Source organism: Phyllostomus discolor, chromosome 7 (genome assembly GCF_004126475.2).
Source record: "Phyllostomus discolor isolate MPI-MPIP mPhyDis1 chromosome 7, mPhyDis1.pri.v3, whole genome shotgun sequence".
Taxonomy (NCBI): domain Eukaryota; kingdom Metazoa; phylum Chordata; class Mammalia; order Chiroptera; family Phyllostomidae; genus Phyllostomus; species Phyllostomus discolor.
The window spans coordinates 84,758,523-84,783,568 of record NC_040909.2 but is presented as its reverse complement, the minus strand read 5'-3'; the positions used below and the strand labels follow the sequence as shown (position 1 = coordinate 84,783,568).

The 25,046-nt window shown below is 37.3% G+C and overlaps 1 protein-coding gene across 1 annotated transcript in view; it reads right to left on the bottom strand.

Moving 5' to 3' along the window:
* Positions 1-25,046, bottom strand: part of RALYL (RALY RNA binding protein like) — a 150,607-nt gene that overhangs the window by 74,666 nt on the left and 50,895 nt on the right. The window contains exons 3-4 of the mRNA XM_036031669.1: positions 16,381-16,428; positions 167-330 (exon numbers count right to left, since the gene is read on the bottom strand). Coding sequence (XP_035887562.1) covers positions 167-330; positions 16,381-16,428 — 212 coding nt within the window. The remainder of the gene's footprint in view (positions 1-166; positions 331-16,380; positions 16,429-25,046) is intronic.

The following is a 25,046-nucleotide window of genomic DNA, read 5'->3' as shown; positions in this document are numbered from 1 at the left end:
TATTGTGATAGGAAGCAGATGCCATTTCTTATCCATTTTATATTTTTCTAGTATTTTATACACAGCAGACATTTCATCATTGTTTGGTTAACTATTGAATATAGGCATTCATGCAATGATATTTATTTCCACCCTTCTTTAAAAGAAAATAAAGTAGATTACTTACATTTAGAGCCTGATGAAGAGGAACCACTGATGGTAGATCTTGATCCCCCTTTCATGGAAAAGACTCCTTTTCCCCGGCGTGTTGTTGTGACAGCTACCCTGGGGCGCTTCAGTGGGATGACTGCACGGGGAGGTGGAGGAACATGGCCATGGTAATCAAATAACCTGCACCAAACACAGATGTAATAAGATATGCTTATGCCTCAGTATTCTATCAAATATGGGAAATGATTAAGAGAATGGCCTTGTTGAAAATTTTAATAAATGTTTTGGTTATCGGTGTTCTTTAATATTTAGAAATGGGTATTTGTTGAAAGATTAATTTTTCTAAAGAAATAAAAATACAGCCTATGCTTTGTGGACATTAGTATCTTACTCACCAATATGAGATCATTTGTCATGTACGAAAGGCCATATACACACCATGTGATTTATTCAGATTATACTGATCTTATATCAGCATAATTTGTTTTCTTGGTTTCACCAATTTACCCTTCTTAGGAACAGAAATCTTCCATTTACATATCAGACACCTAGCAGCACACTAGTGTGTAAACAGGAAAAGATCATGGAAAATCAGGAACAAAGAAAAGTTTTTTCCAGTCAGAAAATAGCTTAGGAACTTCCATTCAGGATGGTGGCATATGTAAACACAGCTCATCTCCATGCACAACCACATCAGAACTGCAACTGAAATACAGAAGAACCATTACTCAGAACCATCACAGGTCAAGTTGAAAACTACAGAATTGAGGAAATCACATCCATCCAGAATGGGAGGAAGGAGGTGGAAACATGGAATGGGCAAGTCCTACATCTATGTGTGGTGGGTAAAAATTCAGGAGGGATATTTTGGTAGTGAAGAGTTCCAGCCACACACCAGGTCCCCTGGCCCAGGGTTACAGTGCCAGGAAGATAAATCCACATACTTTCTGGCTGAAAAATCCAGTGAGGATTGTGTTGGTGAAGGAAAATGCTGGATTCTCACACAGTTGTTCTTAAAGAACATACAAACGGACGTGTTCCCTCTGAGTTCTAACATCAGGGTAGCAGCTTGCAAGGCACAGGTGGCATATGTGGAGGAACTGAAGTGTCTGGCATTGGGGTAAGAGCTGGGGGACATCTTTCTCCCAGGAAGAGGCCCTTGTCCCTTTTCTGAGCCTTCCCCCCTGAGACATAGAGCCAGCATGGGGTACCATATTTGAGACTTGTAGAATAAGTGGAGGCAGTCTGGCTTCCTCACTCCAGTGTCTGGGTAGCTAAGGAAAACAATGTTCCTACAGCCTTGGAGGGGCCTAATAACTAGTGTTCTCATAACCTTGAGACTGGGTCCAATAAACTGTTCCCATAACATAAAGTGGGCTTGCATGCACAGAATGTTATATATGTTATGTAACATATGTTATTTATGTTATGTTTTATAATTTCTGGCATCTTGCTGGCTTTATTCCCCTCTAGTACTTAGACAGGTAGGGACTCCCTGTTGGGGGCAATGATGATGAGAGACACACAACGGGACAGGTGCCATGCTGGGGAACAGGGGCCATGAGATGAAACATGCAGATAGACATGCAGCTTTCAGTGTACATGGCTCACCCACCCATGAATAAAGGCATATCAGACATCCCAATGGCTCCATGGATATTTTCCATCTGCATGAATACCAAGAACCTGCTTGGCCTTGGAGGGTCACAACACAAGATTCTATCAACCTGGCTAACACTCTTTGCCCTACCCTGGAGATCCCCTGAGACTCTGTCCCACCCAAATTATGAGCCCACTTAAACTGTGACTTAACGGTGACTTTTCCATATGAATGACTGGTCTTGGCTTATGCTTCACACCTTCCCAAATCTTTTCAAAAAAGCAGCAGCTGGTTTCAATAAGCTCTTAGTACCTGTACCTCTTGCTAAGCGGCCCCAACCTGGCATTAGCAGCAGCCAGCCTAGACTGACACCTTGACTTCTTTTGGGAACCTTCAAGCCCAGTACAATTAGCAGCCATCTCAGATTGTTTTAAAGCTCATATAGGGCAGCCCTAGGTAGAACACAAGTGGGAGTGGACCTTGGTCTGCACCACCTGGGAAAACCCAGAGCCTGGACACCCAGTGGACAGCTACATACCATGTCAGAGCACCACCACCATGCCCCTAAACAGCTGATTCTCCATAGAGGGCAGAGGTTTGTGGTCAGTGGTCATAGCAAGTCCTTGAACCTGACAGGCTTGGGTAAATCCATCCCATTGACCTTCCAACAATAATCAAATCTAAACTATAAGAGGGGGGTGTACTCAGCCCATACAAAGGGTTCACCTCGAGTTCCCAGTTTCAGATTGAGTGATAGGGGAGGCTGTGCTACTAGATCCTATAGGACACCTACTATATTAGGCCATGCTACCAAGATAGGGAGTCATAGCAACTCTACCTAATACATAGAAACAAACACAGGCAGGCTGCCAAAATCAGAAAACAAGGAAACATGGCCCAGATGAAAGAACAGAACAAAACTCCAGAAAAAGAAGAAAACAAAATGAATAAAAGCAGTTTACCAGATACAGAGCTCAAAACACTAGTTATAAGGATGCTCAAGGAACTTAGTGAGGACCTCAGCAGCATAAAAAAGATCCAGTCAGAAACAAAGGATACACTAATTAAAATAAAGAACAATTTACAGGGAAATCAATAGTAGAGTGGATAGAGCTGAGAATCAAATCAACGATTTCAAAATAAGGAAGCAAAAAACAACTAATCAGAACAACAAGAAGAAAAGAGAATCCCCACCAAATAATACCATAATGTAAGCAGCCTCTGGGACAACTTCAAGCATTCCAACATGCTCATCACAGTGGTGCCAGAAGAAGAGAAAGAGCAAGAAATGGGAAATCTATTTGGAAAAAATAAGAAAGAAAAATTCCTTAATTTAGTGAAGGAAATAGACATTCAAGTCCAAGAAACACAGAGAGTCCCAAACAAGATGGATGCAAAGAGGCCCTCACATATCACAGATATATATGAGACATATCATAATTAAAAAGCCAAAGGTTAAAGAAAAAATAAAGAGAATCTTAAAAGCACCAAGAGAAAAGAAGCTAGTTATCTACAGGGGAGTTCAAATAAGACTGTCAGCTGATTTCTCAAAAGAAACTTTGCTGGCTAGAAGGGGTTGGCAATAAATATTCAAAATCATGAAAAATGGGGACCTACAGCCAAGATTGCTCTACATTAGCAAAGCCATCATTTAGAATTGAAGGGCAGAAAAAGAGCTTCCCAGACAAGAAAAAAACTAAAGGAGTTCATCATCACTAAACCATTATTATAGGAAATGTTAAGGGGACTTATTTAAGAAAATGTAGATCAAAACCATGAACCATAAAATGGTAATAAATACATGTCTATCAACAATTGAATCTAAAAAACAAACTAAGGAAAGGGGAAGAACAGAGACAGAATCATGAATACAGAGAGCATTTTGGTTGTTGATAGATGGGAAAGGGTGTGGGAGAATGGCCAAAGAGGTGAGAGGACTAAGTATAAATAACTAGTTAAAGAATAGCCATGGGGATGTAAAGTACAGAACAAGAAATGGAGTAGACAAAGAACTCATATGCATGACCTATGGACAGGAACAATTGTGTGGAGATTGCTTGAGGGAGTGGGCAGTACTGGGTGGAGCAGAGCAAAGAGGGAAAAATTGGGAAAACTATAATAGCATAGTCAATAAAATATAATTAAACAAGGAAAATAGCTCAGAAGGAAAGAAAATGAGAAGTAAGATGAGCTTAAAGAAAACAGCTGTAAGAGATGAATCAATAAAATGTGTACCTCTCTATAGGCCCAGGGTGTCAAACTCATTTTCACCAGGGACCACATTAGTCCCGTGGTTGTCTTCAAAGGGCCAAAATAATTTTAGGACCATATAAATGTAACTAACTACTCCTTAACTGTTAAGGAGTTGAAATTACATTCAGCCCTTTGAAGGCAACTGAGAGGCTGATGTGGCTCCCGGTGAAAATGAGTTTGACACCCCTGCCCTAGGCATTTTTAAGAGATGGAATGCTCTCCTGTAGTAAAAAGGGGACTGAGTTTGACTGGAATGATCTAGCATGAGACAACTGTTGACTGAAGTACTTGTGGAAATATTCATCAGGAAATCTTTTTATTATTCTGACCATCTATTACATGTGCTAATGAAGACTTAGAGATATTTGTATGGTTGGTTATTGAAAATTTTTCTAACAAGTAAGTATACCACTAAAACTCTTAGAAGATTTTGTTAAATAGTGAAAAATCATATGTCCTGCAATTAAAACACTTCCATTAAATAATGAAAGGAATAAAAGTATATTTACTCACTTGTATAAATTTGCAGTTCATAGATTCAAAAGCTTCTGATCATTTATATTGCATACACAAGTTTTTGCATGATTTAGCACATTTGAGAAGTATAAAAATTCAGAGGAAAAATATAAGGATACATTTACTCATTTATTCAAAACTATATGTCCATGAAGCACTTGTGTTATTATGTTATGCATTATACATAAAATAGTGTTATCACTTTAGGATGATGATTGTTATATATTTACTATAACACTGTTATGCAGTTTATATTCTCATAATTTCTTTAAAATAATCAATAGAAATAATCCAGTATAAAAGTTAGAAATGAGAAAACTAAAATAGGAAATTTTTTTTTAATTTAGCAACATACATTTTTTAAATTTTTTAAAAGATTTTATTTATTTATTTTTAGAGAGGGAAGGGAGGGAGAAAGAGAGAGAGAGAGAGAAACATCAATGTGTGGTTGCTGGGGGCCGTGGCCTGCAACCCAGGCACGTACCCTGACTGGGAATTGAACCTGCGACACTTTGGTTCACAGCCCGCGCTCAATCCACTGAGCTACGCCAGCCAGGGCTTAGGAAGAGAAATTTTAAGAGCATTTTATAATAGGTTCTTACATAAAATTACATATTTACATTTACAGATAAAAATGGAATAATTGTTTTTGGAGAATAAGATATAAAATACAATAACAATTGAGATAGGCAGATTTTCAAATATTCATTAAGTTGTGGGAAAAGAAGTAGCATAAACAACATTTAAAACAGAACTTAGTGTGAGGAATGTACACCACATGAAGGCTAAAATGTTCAAAAACATTTTGGAAACATACTATGGAAAAAACTAAAGTATGCCTAGAAAGGAAAAGACATGAAATGAGAGAATTCAAGGGAGGTGCCATCCACTGCCAATTAGCTAAAACCATTAAAGCCAAAGAACTGCTCTCAAAGAAGAGGTGTGGGTATCTCCACACACAGCCCACTTCTCAGTGTGGGCAGGATGGCTGACAAGGATTATGAACACCATCCCTCCATAGGGGCTGGAGAATCAAAAGGGTCAACTAAGCCTACCCCTCATTTCTGCCATGAGCAAAGTCTACATTACTTATTTACATGTTGAAGTAGAAGAACACTTTAAGTTAGTCAACCAATGTATGAGGGAAGTTTTCATGAGCTAAAACACCCAAAGCTATTGAGGGAGAAGAAAATATGGCAATTGACTCATCTCTCCCAGGACAGACATTGCTGCTGAGAGGAAAGACAAGCTCTTTCAGAGGATCATCCTGCTAGGCCTTGAAAGAGCAATCTAGCAGGTTCATTAAATAAGCTAATCTATAAATTTGATAAAGAAACTATCTAGAGTACAACTAAAATAGATAACGATGTAAGAATGCTATAATGAAAATTCAGGCCAAATAAAGTCACCGTATTCATTGCCATTTCAGTTACAACCCAATCAAATAATATGTTATTGGGAAATGAAATGTCTAGCAACATTTCTTCTCCTTCCCCAGTCAAGGATCACAAAGCCTCCAATGTTGGCCAGACCTGATCCTATGTTGAGAAAAGACAGCTGCATTTGTTACATATTTTTGTATGTAACACTCATTGTAATATTCTCAGTATGTTTTATGTCCTTTGTTCATAAATCATATAGAGCATAGCCCCATTCACTGAAAATTTTGGTGAGTTGTTTCAAAAGTGGATCCCTCCCTCTCAACAAGGAACCAGGTGCAATTTTACCAATTCTTTTTGCCACTCTGAAGGGATGATACAAAGCATCAGAACTTAACTTTTTAGTAGGGATATGTAATTTACAAAAACCCCCAAACAGCCAAAGAAATGTATGGGCATTTCACAGAAGGACATAATTTTCAATTTTAAAAAATTTAATGGCATTGGGGAGTTTCACTGGACATACTTCAATTGACCAAAAATAAAAGAAAGGAAGACTGGGTACTACCCTAATGCATAAAATCATAGCATGGTAAAAAATGGTAAGGGGGATTAAAATGGCATGTGGGGATTCTTCCATTGTAAATGCAGGGGGGAGTGGGTGAAAAACAGCTATGAAGGGGATCTGCACATTGGCTCCTAATTGGAATTCTGTATATTGCAACTCAAATAAATTTTGCCTTCACAAAGGGTTAGATAGGGTTGAGACAAAGGAAACTCCATCTATGTCTATGTATGAACAACAACAAACATCCTGCAATCCAACAATATGAAGTGGGATCCAAATCTCAAAGGTCAGTTAAAACTTTAATTTTCCCCCCTTCCTCGTATTTATTTCCACTCTTAGAATTATGTAGATTTCCTCTCATTTTCTTCAATGGTTGTTCATTTCCCCCAACATTGCTTAGTCAGAATACTGTTTTTCCCCTGTATATACTGGCCAAATAGATAATAATTTGTAATAAAGCCAAACACATAAGTTTTCCTTCTCCAATGTCTATTTTAAAATAAAAACTTTAAAAACCTAAAAATACCATTTTCCCCCTAATATTTACTGATCAAATAAATAATGGTTTACAATAAAGCCAAACATAATTTTTCCTTCTCCAAGGTCTATTTTAAAACAAGAACTCTAAAGACATCCTCTCAAGCATTAAATAAATAAATGTAGTTATATTTCAATAAAAGCAACCCTTGGAGGAAATTTGAGGATTTAAGTTGTTCTTTTTCATAAATATATCTACTTTTCATGTGCCCACTTCTTGTTTGGGATTTTGTTTGCTTTAATAATATTAGAAACATGTAGTTTTTATTATATAGCAAAAGTGAAAACTGGTAAATAATTTTAATATTGATTTACTTGATAAAATAAACATAACTTGTCTCTGGAAAAAATAAGGACATCAGCTATAAGAAATAGCTGTGTTTTGGACAAAGGCAACTTAATTACTTGTTGACATAAAATGAATGAAATTTTGATTTTTTATTAAAAACTTGTTATTAGTAAACATTAGCAATAATAAAGTGACATTTTAGGAAAAGTACATGAAAAATAAAAACAACTCCCAGTCTCACACTGTAAAACAACTACTAGTATTCTCTAATCTTTTTTCCACAAGTATCCATATTTTTCACATAATTAAAAACATAATATATTTTAGTCATGTTTTACATGACTGAACATGTTTTACATGTTTTACATAACTACAGAAAACATTAGTCATGTTTTCTGGCTAATTCTCTTTGGTCTATACTAAAAACATTCTCAAACCTGCTCAATGGTCTTCTTAAGATTATTTTAATTGCTATGATGCATTTTCTCAGGTAGATAAACCACAACCTAATAAATCCTTGCCTGGTGGACTTTTAACCAAATGTTTATTTTTCACTGTCAGTTAATGAAATTTTAAAATTCAAGAAACAAATTTGAAAATGCAACACTTGCATATATTTTTGTCACTGAACACCAAATTTTTATTTTATATAAATAGTGAGCTCAAGAATTGACAATTACCTGTTTTTTTCTAAATTTCCTTCATGAAAAGAGTTCTTAATTTTTCTTATTTAAGAATCAAAGCTTATAGTTATTATGTGCTTAATGCTGATAAAAATATGTGGACTGAAGCAAGGGCTAAATAACTGGGCTGCCAGGAGTCAAAACCTGAAAACAGGTTCAGTGGTCATGTTCTCATTGGGGCCTTACAACACGTATGTAATCAATAACCAGAGGACCAAGGATGATCTTTCTCTGTGAGTTGATTCAACCTTGAACACTCCTCAGGGCTGCATAACTTCTGAGAGACGTATGAGGTTTTTCTGGGAAAAGTCCAGCCATTATTAATATAACAAGAATAGTTTGCATGACATCAATGTAACCTGGAAGACAAGGAGAGTGGACTGGAATACATGTGCCTGAACAATGATGACTTCACTGTAGTAGTCAGTGGGGGCAGTAGACAATGTTGAGTGAGCATGTGTATTTTGTGGCTGTTGCACTCAAAATGATTGAGATGGTAGAGCAACAAATCTGCATCAAATTTTGCATTAAGTCTGAACATTCATTGGTGCAAACTATTCAGATGATTCAGAAGGCTTTTGAGTACGATGCAATGAGTGCAGTGCAAATAAAAATGTGGTATGATCATTTTGAAGATGATTGACAATCTATGGAAAGTGACCCATATTCTGAAAGGCCTGTAGCAAGCAGAACACCTGAAAACGTTGAATGTGTACAGGCTGCAAACAACAAAAATCACTGACTTACAGTGCAAGAACTAGAAGCTGATCTGGGGATTCCAAAAACTACTGTGCTCAAGATTTTGACACAGAATCTTGTCATGAAATGTGTTGTAAAATTTGTTCTGTGGCTTCTGCTTCCACAGCAGAAGGGACATTTGCACTGCAATGGCTAGTAACTTTTACCCATGAAAGAGATTTCCTCAAGCAGGTCATAACCAGAGATAAATGGTGAGTCTACAGCTGTGATCTGGAAATGAAGGCTCAGTCATCCCAGTGGAAGTCACTTGGTTATCCATGATCAAAGAAGGAGTGGCTAACCCACAGCAAGATCATGACCGTGTTAACTGTGTTTTTTGTTTGGTGTTGTCCATCATGAGTATTTCCCTCCAAACCAAACAAATAATGAGTACTACCTCAGTGTTCTTCCTTGATTGAGAGATGCAGTATAATGAAAATGGCTACAGCTATGGGCAACTTGTGATTGGCAGCTTCATCATGACATGCCTGCTCACATGTCAGGTCTTGTGCAGAGATTTTTGGCAAAACATCAAATCACCCAGGTGACTCAGTCCCCTTACAGACCAGATTTGGTGCTCTGTGACCTCTGGCTTTTCCCAAAACTAAAATCACCTTTAAAAGAGAAGAGATTTCAGACCATCAATGAGATTGAGGAAAATACAATAGAGCAGCTGATGATGATTCCAACAAAAGATTTTGCAGAGTGTTTTGAACAGTGGAAGAGATGGTGGAAGAACTGTGTGAGGTCACATGGTGCCTACTTTGAAGAAGACTGAGGTGTCATTGTTCTATATACAATGTTTCTTGTATCTTCTTCAATTATGGTCTCTTTTTCATAGTGTGTGGTGGATACTTTCTGGACAGGCTTTGTGTAGTTTATAAAACCAAATTAAGATGCCTATTTATTTTTAAACAAGGATATATTTGAAATCCAGATAAATGATTTTTATAGCCTTTTAGTATATCTTCCTTCTCTACTGTTTGAACTACTCAAATTTCATAAATTCTCCTATAATTTCTACTCTGACTTCAAATAAGTTTTTGGTTACAACTGATCAGAAAACAATTTTTAAAGAATCACTTTGCTTTAGATTGGTAAATAAATAATTTATATTTGTTTTTTGTCTTTAAATTCTTCCAAGATTTTCACTGAGGTCTCCACTTCCCAGGTCTTTTGTGAATACTTCTTAAACTTGAATTTAAAGGCAAGCTTATCAAAATCTTGAATTATCATTCTTGCAATATTTTACCTTAACATACCTTTTATATTTTGTGAATTTTGCTATCTGCTATTGTTTGTATACAGCTTTGGGTAATTAAATAGTTAATATATTCAAATAGTGATAAAATAAATCTTTTATTTAAGCTTCATAATTCTGCAATGTAGTTATTGTTGAGCCATTTTGCCCATGAAGGAAACTTGCAAAAAAACTAGAATGTGGCTTGCTCAAATTTAAGCCATCAACACATGCACACGTAGGCCTGCAACTCAGGTCTTTTGCCTCCAAATCACAACTTTTTTCAACTGTACTATACTGCTATTTCCAAATGTTTTCAGTGGAAGACCACTTTACCAGCTGGTAATTTAAATTTGCATAATGACATAGTCCTTGCCTCTTGCTAATATGTTTTCCCAGTATTTATGAATGTAGACTGTGCTCTACAATCAGTGGTCTGAAATATTTGCAACCTGGAATTTTTTCATGAACCACAATTCTAGCAGTTTCTCTTCCATTAATGTATATGAGATCAAAGGATTCTAGAGTTGAGCAATGCCCACTTGAATCATGGTCTAGCACCTCTGGTATTTCTTCTGTCTGTCTTAACAGTTCATTAATCCCTGGAATTTAAACTGCTTAGTGTTCTGCCTGATGTTATTGAATAAAGGCTGGTTTAAAAACTGCAAACATCTCAGAAATTGAAAACAATCCCTGGGGGGATTTATAATTTTGCAAACATCTCTTCTGTTGCTTTACTTAGAAGGATATAAATATTTATATTTGTATCTTGTTTAATGACATGTAATGTCCTTCATTTAGAGCCATACTTGACCTTTTAGAAAAAAAATGTCAACAAATACTGTAAATTACTGCTCAATGCTTTGTGTGATATAAAAAGATTCAAGTTTAGAATAACCACTCAAGTCTTATTTAATGATACTCTTTATCATTCCTGAAATTATGGATAGATATTGAAAGTTACTGCTGGGCCAATATATCAAAACAACCACAGTAAGATGGAAATTTGTGTAAAGAAGTTTTCTAGATTTTTAAAACTACTGAAGGGTTGAAAATCCCCAAGTATGTATCAGAATCCCCAAATGGGGCAGAAATCAGACGACAGTACCATGTGGATGTAAGTTAGTTTCCAAGCTGCTATCTCTAAGCTTTAGTCATGTCTTCAGCCACAGCTGGGCTGGGACTCTGCAAACCATACCAATAAGGGACATGAGGGGACACAGCAAACTGGAACAGGAAGAGAGGATGTGTTGCTTCCTGACAGCTTCTTTTCTTTGCTTTGGTGTCCTGTTCTTGTCATCATCACTCTGGCCTTATTTCTTCACCCTGATAGCAATCATTCATTCCAGCAGCAGTGGCTGAGTCCAGTTTGCATGATTCTGCCCCACTGGTTGGCAGAAGAGTCTCTTCATGCCCCTGGAAGAGACAGGAGTTCTCTTCTGGGCTCAGACATAGCAGCATGGGCTGAGCAGAAGCCCCACTCAGCGCTAGCCTGAAAGTCCCTTTTTCCACATTAAGTTGTCAGAATCCCAACCTCTTTCTCCATTCCATGAGCCATAGAGGAGGTCAATGCTTCCTACTGTTGCTAACTCCATTGTATCACAGTTTCCTTTTTGTTTTTTCAGTCCCTTCATACCTGGCCAATCAGTTTTCACATACAATCATACCTGTGAAATGTAACAGTGTGATTTCTGTTTTCCTGACCCCAAACAAAGATGTTTTGAGTTAAAGGAGATAGCTGAGACCTCTCTCTTCAGGTCAATTGAACTGAAGTGCTCTGGGAGCATAAGGGGAAACTGAAAACTGATCCAGTGTGTTACAATGGACTGTTAGGGAAAGACGGCAGACCAGCCAGCTTGTTTCTCCATTCCTCGGACTTTGCTACTTGAACGTTAATATAAGAAATCCATTCACCACCATTGTCAATGGTTACTGATAGCTGTCCTTAGTAGCTAACACTGATGAAGCTCTAAAAATATACCAGGCATAATGCTGATTGTTATACATATGTCACTTCATTTAATCCTCAACACAGTCTTATGAGGCAGGAATTAATTTCATACTCACTTCATGAGTGAGACAATAGGATTAGTGTTATTAAATAACTTGTCCAAGTTTGTGCAACCAATAAAAAAGAAAAAAATAACTGCATATATAAGCAGAGTATAATTGATGAGGAATCACTGTGGATAAAACTATTAGCACTGACTTTGTGAGCTATTTCTCTTGTCCGGCCTCTTCACTTCTAGGAATCTGTGTTCACAGGGAATTCCTGACTCTACCCACTATGGTAGGTACTTATGTCTTTCTCAGGCAAGTGCAAAAAAATGGAAGACAAACTAATGAGAGCACAGACTTCTCAGTCTGTTAGCAATGCAACCACACCAAACTTCTGCACACTTACATGCCAAACAGATTTTATTTAAGGCAAATACATTATTTAGGAATTGTTCAGAGTTAGCTATTTCTTTGTAGTAGAGAGTTATCTGAAAGCATCAGACTCTATAATTACTATATATTTATCTGCTTATCTATCAAATGATGCCAATTTATTTAATAATTTTATTGAGCCATTATTTATACACTGACATGGCCACCGACCAGCATTGACTGTGGAATGCTGTGGATGGCTCGTCAAAACTCGAGAAAAACATACACAGAGACAACCAGGTCCTGAGGGGAAATAGGGATGGAGCAGCCACCCTCCCTAGGGGAGAGCACCCCTAAGGAAGAGCACCTCATTCTCCTGCCTGAGCAGGCTTTTATTGGGTTCCTTTACATCAGGATTCAGGTAAAGCTCATTACTCATTGTCAAGAAGTAAGGATGGAACAATAGGTAACAAGGAGGTCTGAGGGCCCATTTTGAGTCAGGGTCAAAATGCTGTAAAAAACTTTAAGGAACAAACTTACTTCTTCCTTGGACCCTTATCATTCAACTGACAGCATTCTAAACAAAGCAGGTTTCACAGGATTTTACAAATTCTTTCTTAGGCCTGATCACCTGGGGAACCCACCCTTTCCAGCACAGGGCTGTACCAACCTCTGTCATTGTTTTAGGCTTAGGTGGAACAACAGAAGTAAGGCAGCCAAGAGATTAGATTTTCTCGCAGACAATGAGGACTCAGCTTTGTCAAAGCCAAGGGGCAGGGGTCCATCACCCCCTTTTGCTGTAGCCCCCAAAATCCTTCCTTGGGATCTTCCCACATGATTGTGCCTGTCTTAGATCATTCCCCTTTTGGGGAATCTTACCTGTCATTGGCTAACCGACCAAGCATTGGGGGCCAGTTATAGATGAAGTAAAAGGAGCAGATGTGGTATTCCTGCCAGGGAGATAAGCCTTTGTCCCCTTGCTGGCTTACAGTCCAAGGTCATTTCCTCAGCCTTAGCCTTGGCGGGGGTTACAGCTTCTGATACCAGCCATGGCAGTTCCCAACAATACATGGTAAAAAAAAAATGCAGATCTTGGCTTCCTTTTAAAGATGATAGAACTAAAAACTTGACTACTTGTCCAAAACTTGGATCTCTTGCCATCTAAACCAAACTCCATTTAACTAGAAATTCTTTAAATGTGCAAGGAAGTCACATTAGAAAATACTTAAGACATTATAATGCTCAAACAGTTTCATACTGAAAGACTAAAAGACAATGTATATTGATTGAAAACTTCATTTACAGCAATTAGGACAGTGTTCTACAACTTGAAAAAAGCTATATTAGAAATTTCTTTAAAATTGTTAAACACTAAAATTTTCAAATAGTTTGAAGACTATCTAAATGTTATGTCTCCTTAATAGCAAACGAATTATTTTAACACTGTCAGAACTTCACATCATTTTTTAGGGCAAGTTATTACAAGGTATTTAATATTTAAAATAAAATAATATATTTTATAGAAATAATATAAATTATTTGAGAAAATAATTCTTTTTTTAAAAGATTTTATTTATTTATTTTTAGACAAAGAGGAATGGAGAGAGAAAGGGGGGAAGAAACATCAATGTGTGGTTGCATTTCATGTGCTCCCAACTGGGGACCTGGCCTGCAACCCAATCTTGTGCCCTGGCTGGGAATTGAACCTGTGACCATTTGGTTCACAGGCCAGTGCTCAATCCACTGAGCTACACCAGCCAGGGCTTGAGAAAATAACTCTTAAAAATTCACATTTGGTCATGAAGGGATATTTAGTGAGGTAGACATGGTGGTCACAAAGATGTGATTGTGAGTGTGGTTTCCACTTAGGTAAGGCTTCCTCCTGTTATTTAACTCCACTCTGTTGTGCATATTCATATAGGGGGTTATTGAATCTAAACTGATAGGTTGTGATTGCAGTTTTGTCACTCATTAACTGTGTGACTTTGGGAAAACCATAGTCTGTTTAAATATAAGAATATGACTTAATAGCACAAACTGGGTTTCCATTGTGTGTTAGATTTCATGAAGGTGCCTATGGATACAAAGATAAGTAAACCTGAATAAAATTTATAATTTAAGGCCTAAGAGGTATTTATGGCATTTTGGGGGCTCTAATGATCTATGTACAGTGAGTTCTTGCTTTGCATATTTCTGAATTTCAACCAATGGTTAATTAAACAACACCAGTCCCCAAAAAGCACAAATTAAATTTCAGTTTCCACAATATATGATCTGTGAGAAATTTCAAAATGTCCAAACTTAGCTGCTAGGTTTTCAGTCCACAGATCATGATGCCTCCTGATCAGCCATCAGTCACATCACTTCTTTTAAAGGCTGTCAGTGATGGGTTGCTGTCATCTCTCACTCAGGTCACATAGACAGGAGATGTTAGATTGTACTGTCTCCTGTCTCCTCATAATGAATGAATCAGGGGACATCTTACAAAAATGGATTATCAAAAGAGGGAACTAGTCAACAAAGATGAAAGTGCATCAAGAACTGAAGAGTATACCATTGGCAGTGAAATTAAAATATGTAATGGAATTATGGGACAAAAACCTAATATCGGGGTGGTTGACCTGCTCCCAGTTGAAACTCTAAATGTGGAGCTACAGGAATTTAGTAAAAGCAAACATATTGACATAAGTAGTAAAGTGGTTGTGATGTAATGAAAATTAAGGGAGATATCCCAGAAGAAGTGACAAAGGGACAGAATTCCTCATTAAAGAACTGGGACATAGTTCTCAACACTGATAAATCCTCCAAGCTGATCCACCCTTAGGAGGTGTACAACTCACCAGGCATGAAGCAGATGCTGGCTCCATACTGTAAGTTACACAAGAAGAAAACACTGCTCAAATTACTTTGGATAAGTATTTTTTACAAAAAAATAAAACACATTAACTCTTAATATTTTTAATGTTTTAAATAATAGTGTACTAAATAACTATTAGTTTTATACTTTTTCCCTACATAGTTATCACCTATAATAAGAGAGTTTTTAATGTTTTAACAAATGTTTGTAAAGACCATGGAAAGCCTTATTTTTTTCCCCACTGATTATTAACATCACTTTGCATCATTTCCTTTTATGGTCCCACACTAGTATGCGTATCAAGTATATAGTATATTTTGCTGAATCTAACCAATGTAGCATTTTCGATGTGTTATGTGAAAAACAGATGTATTTTAGAAGGTTGAAGTCATTGTCTAAGCTTAAAAAACTATCTTGAGGAATTCTAAGTCAACAAAGGACCTGGAAAATAATACTGGTTAATTAAATCTTTGAAATATTATCCAAACATCAGACATCAAATTATAGGCTTAAGCACCTCCAAATTCTTAAAAATCCAAGTTTTACTTTATTTTTTAAATTATTTTGCTGTTCTATTATAGTTGTCTCAGTTTTTCACCCTTTGCCCAACCCACCCCTGACTCCCACAGTCAATCACCACCCTGTTGTCCATGTCCATGGGTTATTCATATATGTTCTTTGACTAGTCCCTTCCCCTTCTTTCCACCCTTATCCTCCTCCTCTCTCCCCTCTGGTCGCTGTCAGTCTTTTCTCTGTTTCTATGCCTCTGGTTCTATTTTGCTCATTTATTTTGTTCGTTAGGTTCCTCTTATAGGTGAGATCATATGATATTTGTTTTTTACCATCTGGCTTATCTTACTTAGCATAATATTCTCCAGTTCCATCCATGTTGTCATGAAAGGTAGGGGTTCATTTCTTTCTGCTGCATAGTATTCCACTGTGAAAATGTATGACACTTTGATCTAATCATTGATTGGTGGGTACTTAGGCTGTTTTCAGCACTTAGCACTTACCTCAGTGAATACAATGGAAAAAGGAAAATCTGTTTAAGTCATATTTTGGGGAACTTAGTATTTTCTTTTAATTTTTACTATAAAATGTCATTTTAGGTATATCAATCAAGAATATCTGTGAGTGAATGTACAAAATACTTAAAAGATAATTTAAATCAAAAGGAAACAAGGAGGAAACTTTACATACCGATTGTAGAAGTCATCTCTGTAGAATTCATAGTCAAAGATGTAACCACTAAGGGGGAAACAAAGAATTAGTTGATATTTGTTTCAACCACATTGATTTTGGTGCTAATTTATGATGTTCTATCAATCAATTTAGGTCACTTAACTACTTATATTTCAATGTAATTATGTATCTGAAGAGTTTTACATGATGTTTCATTGGATAACATGCCACATCAAAGTACTGTCATGTGTCTGATAATGTAAAGACTGAAAATGGTTGGAATAGAAGATGAGAGCATGCAGTAAACTACATTTTTAAAATACTTGTAATTAGCCCTGGCTGGTGTGGCTCAGTGGGTTGAGTGCCAGACTATTAACCAAAAGTTCACCAGTTAGATTCCCAGTCAGGGCACATAATTGGGCTGTGGGCCAGGTCCCCAGTAGGAGTGCACGAGAGGCAACCACACATTCATGTTTCTCTGCCTCTCTTTCTCCCTCCTTTCCCCTCTCTCTAAAAGAATGAATAAATAAAATCCTTACAAAATACTTGCAATTAAATAAATTGAAACTCTTTTTTTTCTACATGAGATACAATATAGTTGTCCCTTCTTCCAAAGGTATGTACAATGAGGTTAAACAATGAACAAAATATATAGAAATAGCATAAATGAAAAAGCTTATTCACTCTAAGAATGGTAACTAAGAATGTGTTTCCTCAGAAAATTAGCTTTTAAAAAAAATTCTATAAACTATGAGTTAATACTTTTCATAGAGAAAAATATGTTTAAAGCCACTTTGGCTGACTCTTACCAATGATAACAATATTATAGGGCATTTAAATAGCAAGTAATAAGTATATTTTAGTGATAATTTTTTCATGACTAAACACCTTAAAGGACTATATAATACAAATTGCCCCCATGCACTAGTATAGTTGTGCGAGTTTATAAAGCACTTTCTATGCATTATTTCCTTTTAATTTTGTCCTCAAAACAATTCTGTTGGATACTGTAACGGGAAGAAACTAAAGCACAAAGGACCTCAGTGACTTATTCAAATTTTTACTACTAGGAAGTGATAGAGCTAAGACTGGAGGAAAAAAATCTTTGAATTCACATATGGAGCTTTTTATGGGACTGTGTAACCATGTCCAAGGTGTTAGACATTTAATCTCACTGTGAAGAGAATATCTGCTCTATGAGGAAGTGATTATTTTTTAGTGTTTAGTCATTTATTTATTTTTTTTTTTTTAAATTTTATTTGTTTATTTTTAGAGGGGAAGAGAGGGAGATAGACAGAGAGAGAGAGAGAGAAACATCAATGTGCGGTTGCTGGGGGTTATGGCCTGCAACCCAGGCATGTACCCTGGCTGGGAATCGAACCTGGGACACTTTGCTTCCCAGTTCGCGCTCAATCCACTGAGCTATGCCAGCCAGGGCAGTCATTTATTTTAATAGCCATAAATTTTACCATCTTAACCCTTTTTAGAAATATTTTATTTATTTATTTTTAGAGAGAGGGGAATGGAGGGAGGAAGAAAAACATCAATGTGTGGTTGCCTTTCATGTGCCCCCTAATGGGGACCTGACCCACAACCCAGGCATGTGCCCTGACTGGGAATCGAACCAGCAACCCTTTGCTTCTCAGTCTGGTGCTCAATCCACTGAGACACACCAGCCAGGGCTAACCCTTTTTAAGTATACAATTAAGTCTCATTAAGTACATTTACAGTGTTGTGCGGGAATCACCTCTATCCACCTCCAGAATTTTTCACCATCCCAAACAGAAAACCTGTACCCCCTCTTTTCAGCCCCTGATAACCTCCATTCTACTTTATGTCTTTATGAATTTGCCTATTCTAGGTTCCTTAATAAGTGAGATCATACAGTGTATTTTTTGTCTGACTTATTTCAGTTATCACAATGTTTTCAAGGTTTATCCATATGGTAGCGCATAACAGAATTTCATTTCTTGTTATGATTGAATAATATAACACTGTATATATGTATATGTATATATATATGTATATGGGCATACACAACTTTTTGTCTAAAGTTATGGTACTTTTACTCATATTCATCATAACTAATCATCATTTTATCTTATGTTTGAGTATTTTCAAGAATATGTTCATGTAATAACTTGAAGTCTGTACCCTTGGACCAAGGTCTCCCCATCTTCCTCATCCCTGGGCACTACCGGCACCATTCCACTCTCTGTTTCTCAGATTATTTTTTCTGATTCCACGTGTAAGTGAGATTGTAAAGTGCTTGATTTTCTCTGTCTGACTTATTCACTTAGTATAATGCCCTCAAGGTCCATCCATGTTGTCACAAATGACAGGAGGTTCTTCTTTTTCATGGCTGGATAATATTCCATTGTATATGTACCACATTTTCTATAGCCATTTGTCTGTTGACAGACACTTGAGAAATGGTAATTATGTTTTATAATCTTTTTCTTCTGAAACCCTTTTTTCCCTATTATAACCTCAAACAGCACAATCTAACAGCTAGAAAAAACTATGACACACAAACCAATTAATGTGTTCCTAATGTGGATGACAGTGATAATTCATTCCCCTCATGTTTTTTCAACCTTTAAGAAATATTTCAATAATTGAACAGCCTTCTGGTAACTTAAAAAATCATGAGAAAAAATAATCTGTTTTTATATTTCTTTGTGGCTACTTAAATTAACTTGCCCAATCTGCTTATACATTTTTTTTTTATCGTGACTGCTAAAGCATATTTATAGGAACAGGTGACAGCCAAGCCTCCAGAATTGTTTGACCTCCAAGCCCCACCAACTGACATTATGAACTCCTTTTACCTGTCAATTTAATAATGAAATGAAATGAAAAAACAGACTTGTCTTTGTGATCACGACAAGCCTACTTTTGTCTTACTGGTTTGAACTTTGAGCAGACACACCAGGGATGTTGCTGGCTCAGGTCATAAGCTATAAAATCAGGTTGGGTTCTCAAAGAAATAAAGACATCTAAGGATATGGATGAAGAGAGAACACCCTGGGGCATATCTGATGCCTGTTCCTTATACTTTGCTGGATATTTCTGCTGACCTCCTGAATTCATTTATTTGTCTTTGTGTTTTCCTCCTGTGGATTGTATCTCTTTCATAAAAATCCCTCCTTTTCCTTTCTATGTAAATCTCTACTTAAAATTAGCTATCAAAAAATGGCATTTTCAGGAGTCACATTTAAATTTCTAAGGTATTTTATGTGTCTTAGAAATTTATTGCCAGAAAAAAAACTTGTATTTCATATTTAAAAATATCCCCTTTTCCCTTTATAAGCCGAGAGTTGTTGCTGTTTTGCTTGGGGCTAATCTCTTTTGGTTTTTCAGGGAGAAACTTTGGCAAATTTCATTGCAGTAATTTTGTATGCCAATCCGGTTATCAGTTTACTGAAAACAAAATGATAGTAAGTTAGATTGTTTAGGGCATTGTCCAGGAGATAACTAAGTCCAGTAAATATCAAAGTTTTTGTTGTTTCAGGGTAAGGTCAATAGCAAAGGTCAAGTATTTGACTTTCTAGAAAAGTGAAACAAAACTTTTAAACATCTAACATAAATACTTTGTATTTTCATTCTTAAATCTGGTACACATTTATGACTTTTATTGTTCTTTTCAATATATCTTTATTCTGTTGCTCAGATTCCTTCAAAATTTAATGAGAAATCAGAATTGGTAAAGTAATTGTTGAGAGTCACACACACACACATGGACACAGACAAATTTTCTTTTATTACTGAAGGTTAAATGAGACCTAGTAATTTTCCTGGAATTTCATCTAAACATTTTCATTTATAGAAGAAATAATCACAACTCATTGGATTGTGCAATATATGAGACCAGTTTTTTTCTAATCCCTTTGAATTCATAAACTAGCTTCATATGGGTAGACTAATACACAAAGTATTTCTTGTTATTTTCCATCACAAAATTCATTAAAATATAATCTAAAGGTGATTCCATTTTTAGTTTCTTGAAGGAATTCCATATTGTTTTCCACAGAGGCTACACCAATTTGCATTCCCACCAACACTGTACTAGGGTTTCCTTTTCTCCACAACCCCACCAGCACTTATGTTTTGTTGATTTGTTTATGATGGCCATTCTAACCAGTGTGAAGTGGTATCTCATTGTGGTTTTAATTTGCACCTCTCTGATGGCTAGTGAGCTGAATATCCTTTCATATGTCTCTGGGCCTCTGTATGTCCTTCTTGGAGAAGTGTTTGTTTGGGTCCTTTGCTCATTTTTTAATTGGATTGTTTGTTCATAGCAGCACAATTTACAATAGTCAAGTACAGGAAGCAGCCTAGCTGGCCATTAGTAATGAGTGGATCAATAAAATATGGTATATTTACACAATGGAATACTATGCAGCAGAAAGAAAGAAGGAGCTCTTACTCTTTGTGACAACACAGATGGAACTGGGGAGCATTATGCTAAGTGAAGTAAGCCAGGTGGTGAAAGGCAAATGCCATATTATCTCACCTTTAAGTAAAACCTAATTAACAAAACAAACTGGCAAGCAAAATATAGCCAGAGACATTGAAATCAACAATGATCTGAGAGTAACCAGATGGGAAGGGAGAGGGAAATAACATGGGAAAGAAGGGAAAAGAACATAAATGAAGCTATATTAGGGACTCATGGATGGAGCCAAGGGGATGTGGGATTGAGGGTGTGAGGTGGGTGTGGGTAGGGCAGGGGAAAGTGGTGGTGGGAAAGTGGAGACAGTTGTATTTGAACATCTATAAAAAATTGAAAAAATAATATAAAGAATGTTAAACTGTTTAGGACAAGGAAGGAACACATTAATGATTTCTTAACAGATATTGTGCCAATAATGACTGTTACTGGAGTCTTCTTAATTACTACATTGAGCTCTCTAAAGTAAATTGAATAATCAATTATTGAGTACTTACTGTAAGCACAATACTGGGAGTTGTTTATAATATTGGCAGAATATGGCTTCTAAATGCGAGGAAAGTCATCCAAAGTATAAGGGATCAGACAAATACACATATTACCATAATTCAAAGCAGAACTTGATAAGTGCCAAAATACAAATAAAAACTACTAGGAGAGCTTATAGGATGTGGTTGGTCAGACACAAGCATCAAGCAAGGCTTCATGACAGTGATGGCATTTGAACTGGTCCTTTTGAATGTTTAACAGGTAGTCCTCCTAGATGGCCAAGCATTAGCAATAGAATAATGTGAAGCAAGCATGGTGAATGTAATTTAGGGAGTTCAATCTCTCTCTTTAGTATAGGTCTTCTTCACCATACCCATGGGGAGAAATGAATGCAGATATGATGACATGGGCTAAATAACTGACTGTACATCCAGAGCATACTTCTCCATGGGTCAGGAAGTGTCCTCAGATGCACCTACACATTCTGCTTCTAACTTGTCATTAAATTTGGTGTAGGTTTCCAACCTTTAGAGTATACAAGGTCTGTCCAGAAGGTATTGAGTCATATAACATGAAAAATAGAGACATTTATTGAAGAAGATATAAGAAATATTGTACATAACAAAGTAGTGCTACAGTCCCCTTCAAAGTAGGCACCTTGGGATCTCACACAGTTCTCTCAGTCTTCATCAGCTGCCTCAACATATTCTCCTGATCTCATTGACAATCTGAAATCTCTTCCTTTTCAAAGATGATTTTAGTTGGAAAAGCCAGAAGTCATAGGGCAACAAATCTGGTCTCTAGGGAGGCTGAATCACCTGGGTGATTTGATTTCACAAAACATCTCTGCACGAGATGTGATGCATGAGCAGATGTGTTGTCATGATGAGGCTGCCAATCATTAGTTGTCCATAGCTGTGTCCCTCTTAATCATTGGAATAGTTTCTGCAGAGGCATGTTCAAGCTTAATGCAAAATTAGATACAGGTTTATTGCTCTACTCTCTCAGTCATTTTGAATGTGACAGCCACATAGTACACCCACTCACTCAATGGTGTCTGTCACACCCACTGACTAGTACAGTGAAGTCATCATTGTTCATGCATGTGCATTCCAGTCCACTCTCCTTGGCTGCCACATTACATCAATGTCCCCCAAACCATTCTCATTTTATTAACAATGGCTGGGCTTTTTCAGACAGACTATATATAATTTTTTTGAGTATATATATAATTGAACGAATTTATAAACTTCACCGAAACAATACATAGAAAAAAATCTGTCCATTTTCATTTGTATAAATAGGAAATTTACATCGGAGTGTGTGTATATGTGCAGTAGCAGCATAATCATACATAGATTTAAAATTCAAAAACAGTGAATTAAGTCGTTTAGTCTAAATCTCTTTGACAAAATACTTGATTTATTACCAAGGACCTTTGGATGAGGGAACGAGTCTAGCAGGAACCTAAAGGATTTGTAAAACTCCAGGCTGATTGTGAACCAGGACCTGACAAGTGACTGAGAAGTTCAAAAGATTAAAATAACCCACACAGCCCATGTAAGAGTTCTGGTCTCTTACATGCTAGGAGTCAAGTTTACTGTCTCACACACCTAAAGGATGATTACTTTGATCAAAAGATATGTGAACAGTGAATTCTGGGAGCAAGGGAGAAAGAGAAGAAGAAAATTAATTTTTTTCTCTTCTGGATCAGTTAATACAGAGATTCTGATTTTGGAAGTATCACCCTATTCAGGGTGTTTGTTACCATTCTCTATGCTATGTTCTCTTAGGACAAACATTACATTTACACATGTAATTCCAAAACTGTGTTTAGTTTTCACTTCTGTCTTCTTGTCTAGAATGAATGAAAAGAAATAGATGTGTATATATACAATATAATCATCTTCAGTTCATGATTACTTTATAAAGCTATCATGAGAATGAAAATTTATTTTTTGTAAATATCTTGACACATTTGATGAGAGAACTCTAAATATGATAACAGGTGAACCAAATATCCAGATATTTTGAAGGCCTAGCCTAGACATATATAGCTTGCTTGAACTGTGGCAGGAAAAGAAACTGCTCTCTGTAATACTTGCAAATTTTGTCAAGACAAAAGCTGAGTAAAAGTTATTTTTAGGTAAGGAGCTGGCTAGCAAGTCGTTGCTATGTAACATTATCTGAAGGTCACTAAACTAACCTTGCTCCTGCTTCTGAATGCTTGCTTTCAGCAGCTGGTTCCCCCTCCCTTTCTGCCTGTGTAACTGGTATATAAAAAGGACCCCTAACCCAGCCTTTTTGGCTCAGGATTTGGGAATTAACCCCCTCTTGAGCCCTGCATGTAATAAAGTTTGTGCTTCGTTATCTCTCCGAGTGTGGGTGGATTTTCCACAATATTTTGGTGCATTGGCCGGGAAATCCCTCACACGAGCAGGCATTTTGCCTCCGCTGAAGGCGAACTGGGGAGTTGGCGGGGGAGCCTGCCGCAGGGAAGGAGCACTTGCACTGGTGATTCCTGGGTTCCCAGGGCAGAGACTCCCTGTGTGAGTCCTCAACTGCTCTAACACCCCAGCGGAGGGGAGAGACAAACCATGAACTGTCGGAGGCGCCAATCAGGAATCAGTGAGCCCCGGGGACTGGACTCGAGTGGGGGGGGTTGATCACCCCCCAAACAGAAAATTCAGGAGTCTGGGCCAAGACCCAGACCATCGGACTTCTACTCGAGGGAGAACTGTGTGACCAACTGTGTGTGAATGTATTTGTAACTCTACGGGCCAGCCAGGCTTACGGAGTCTGATTGGGCCCCCCACTTGCAGAGGACTTGTGAAAGATCCCCTTTTCCTTTGTTTGTCTGCGTCAGTTGGGAGAATTCATCGTGGGTTGAGGGGGTTTCTGCTCCAGTACTATATTGCATGTATGTGGGTGCACCACCATTTTGGGTAAAATGGAGGATGAGCCATGTGAGTGTCCCCCCCAGGGTGGAGGTGCATGGTTGGCGTCGTCTTGGATGATGGGTCATGTGAGAGCCCCTCCATCTTGGAACTGGGCAAGGTGCCAGGCTAAGGGCTCTCTCTCCAGACTGCATCCATCTGGTTCTCTGTGTAACTGGTTCTGATAAGAATGGCTCTGAAGGACATGTACTGAGGTTTAAGGAAAACATCTGGTCTGTAGGGTGTTTGCAGGATCTGAGCTTCAGAAAACTGCAGAATGTCCCTGCAAATCTAGGGAATTTTAGTGAAAGGTACCTGCAGTGCCAGGGACTTTCAGCTGTCCTTCCCAGAGTGGGAAAGAAACCAGGATTAAAAGAATAATGGTTAAATTTGAATGAGTAAAATTATGTATAAAGAATGTAAAGTTTTAAACCTGGAGTAAAGGAAACCTCAACTATTTTTTTTCTGGTTTTGTGGAAAAAAGCAGTGTTATTTCTGATCAGAAACCCTCTGTACTTAAAATCTGTTTAAGGTTGCCTGTAACTGGTTGGGGAGGATGCCTTTGCCACTTGGGACCCAGGAAGGGTCATTTGGGGCTGATGAGTGCTTCAGCCAGAGGCAAAGCAGCATGTCTCTGCCAAAAGACCGGGCCTGAAGGAGCATGTCTCTGAGCGAGAGAATGCCTCTACCTGTGTACTGTTCTGGAAACTCTGTGTTTTGGGTTTTGCTCCACATCTGCTCTGAAAAGCAAATGAAGGATTCCAGGGAAGGTTAAAACTTCACACTCTGTAGAAAAGTAAATAATT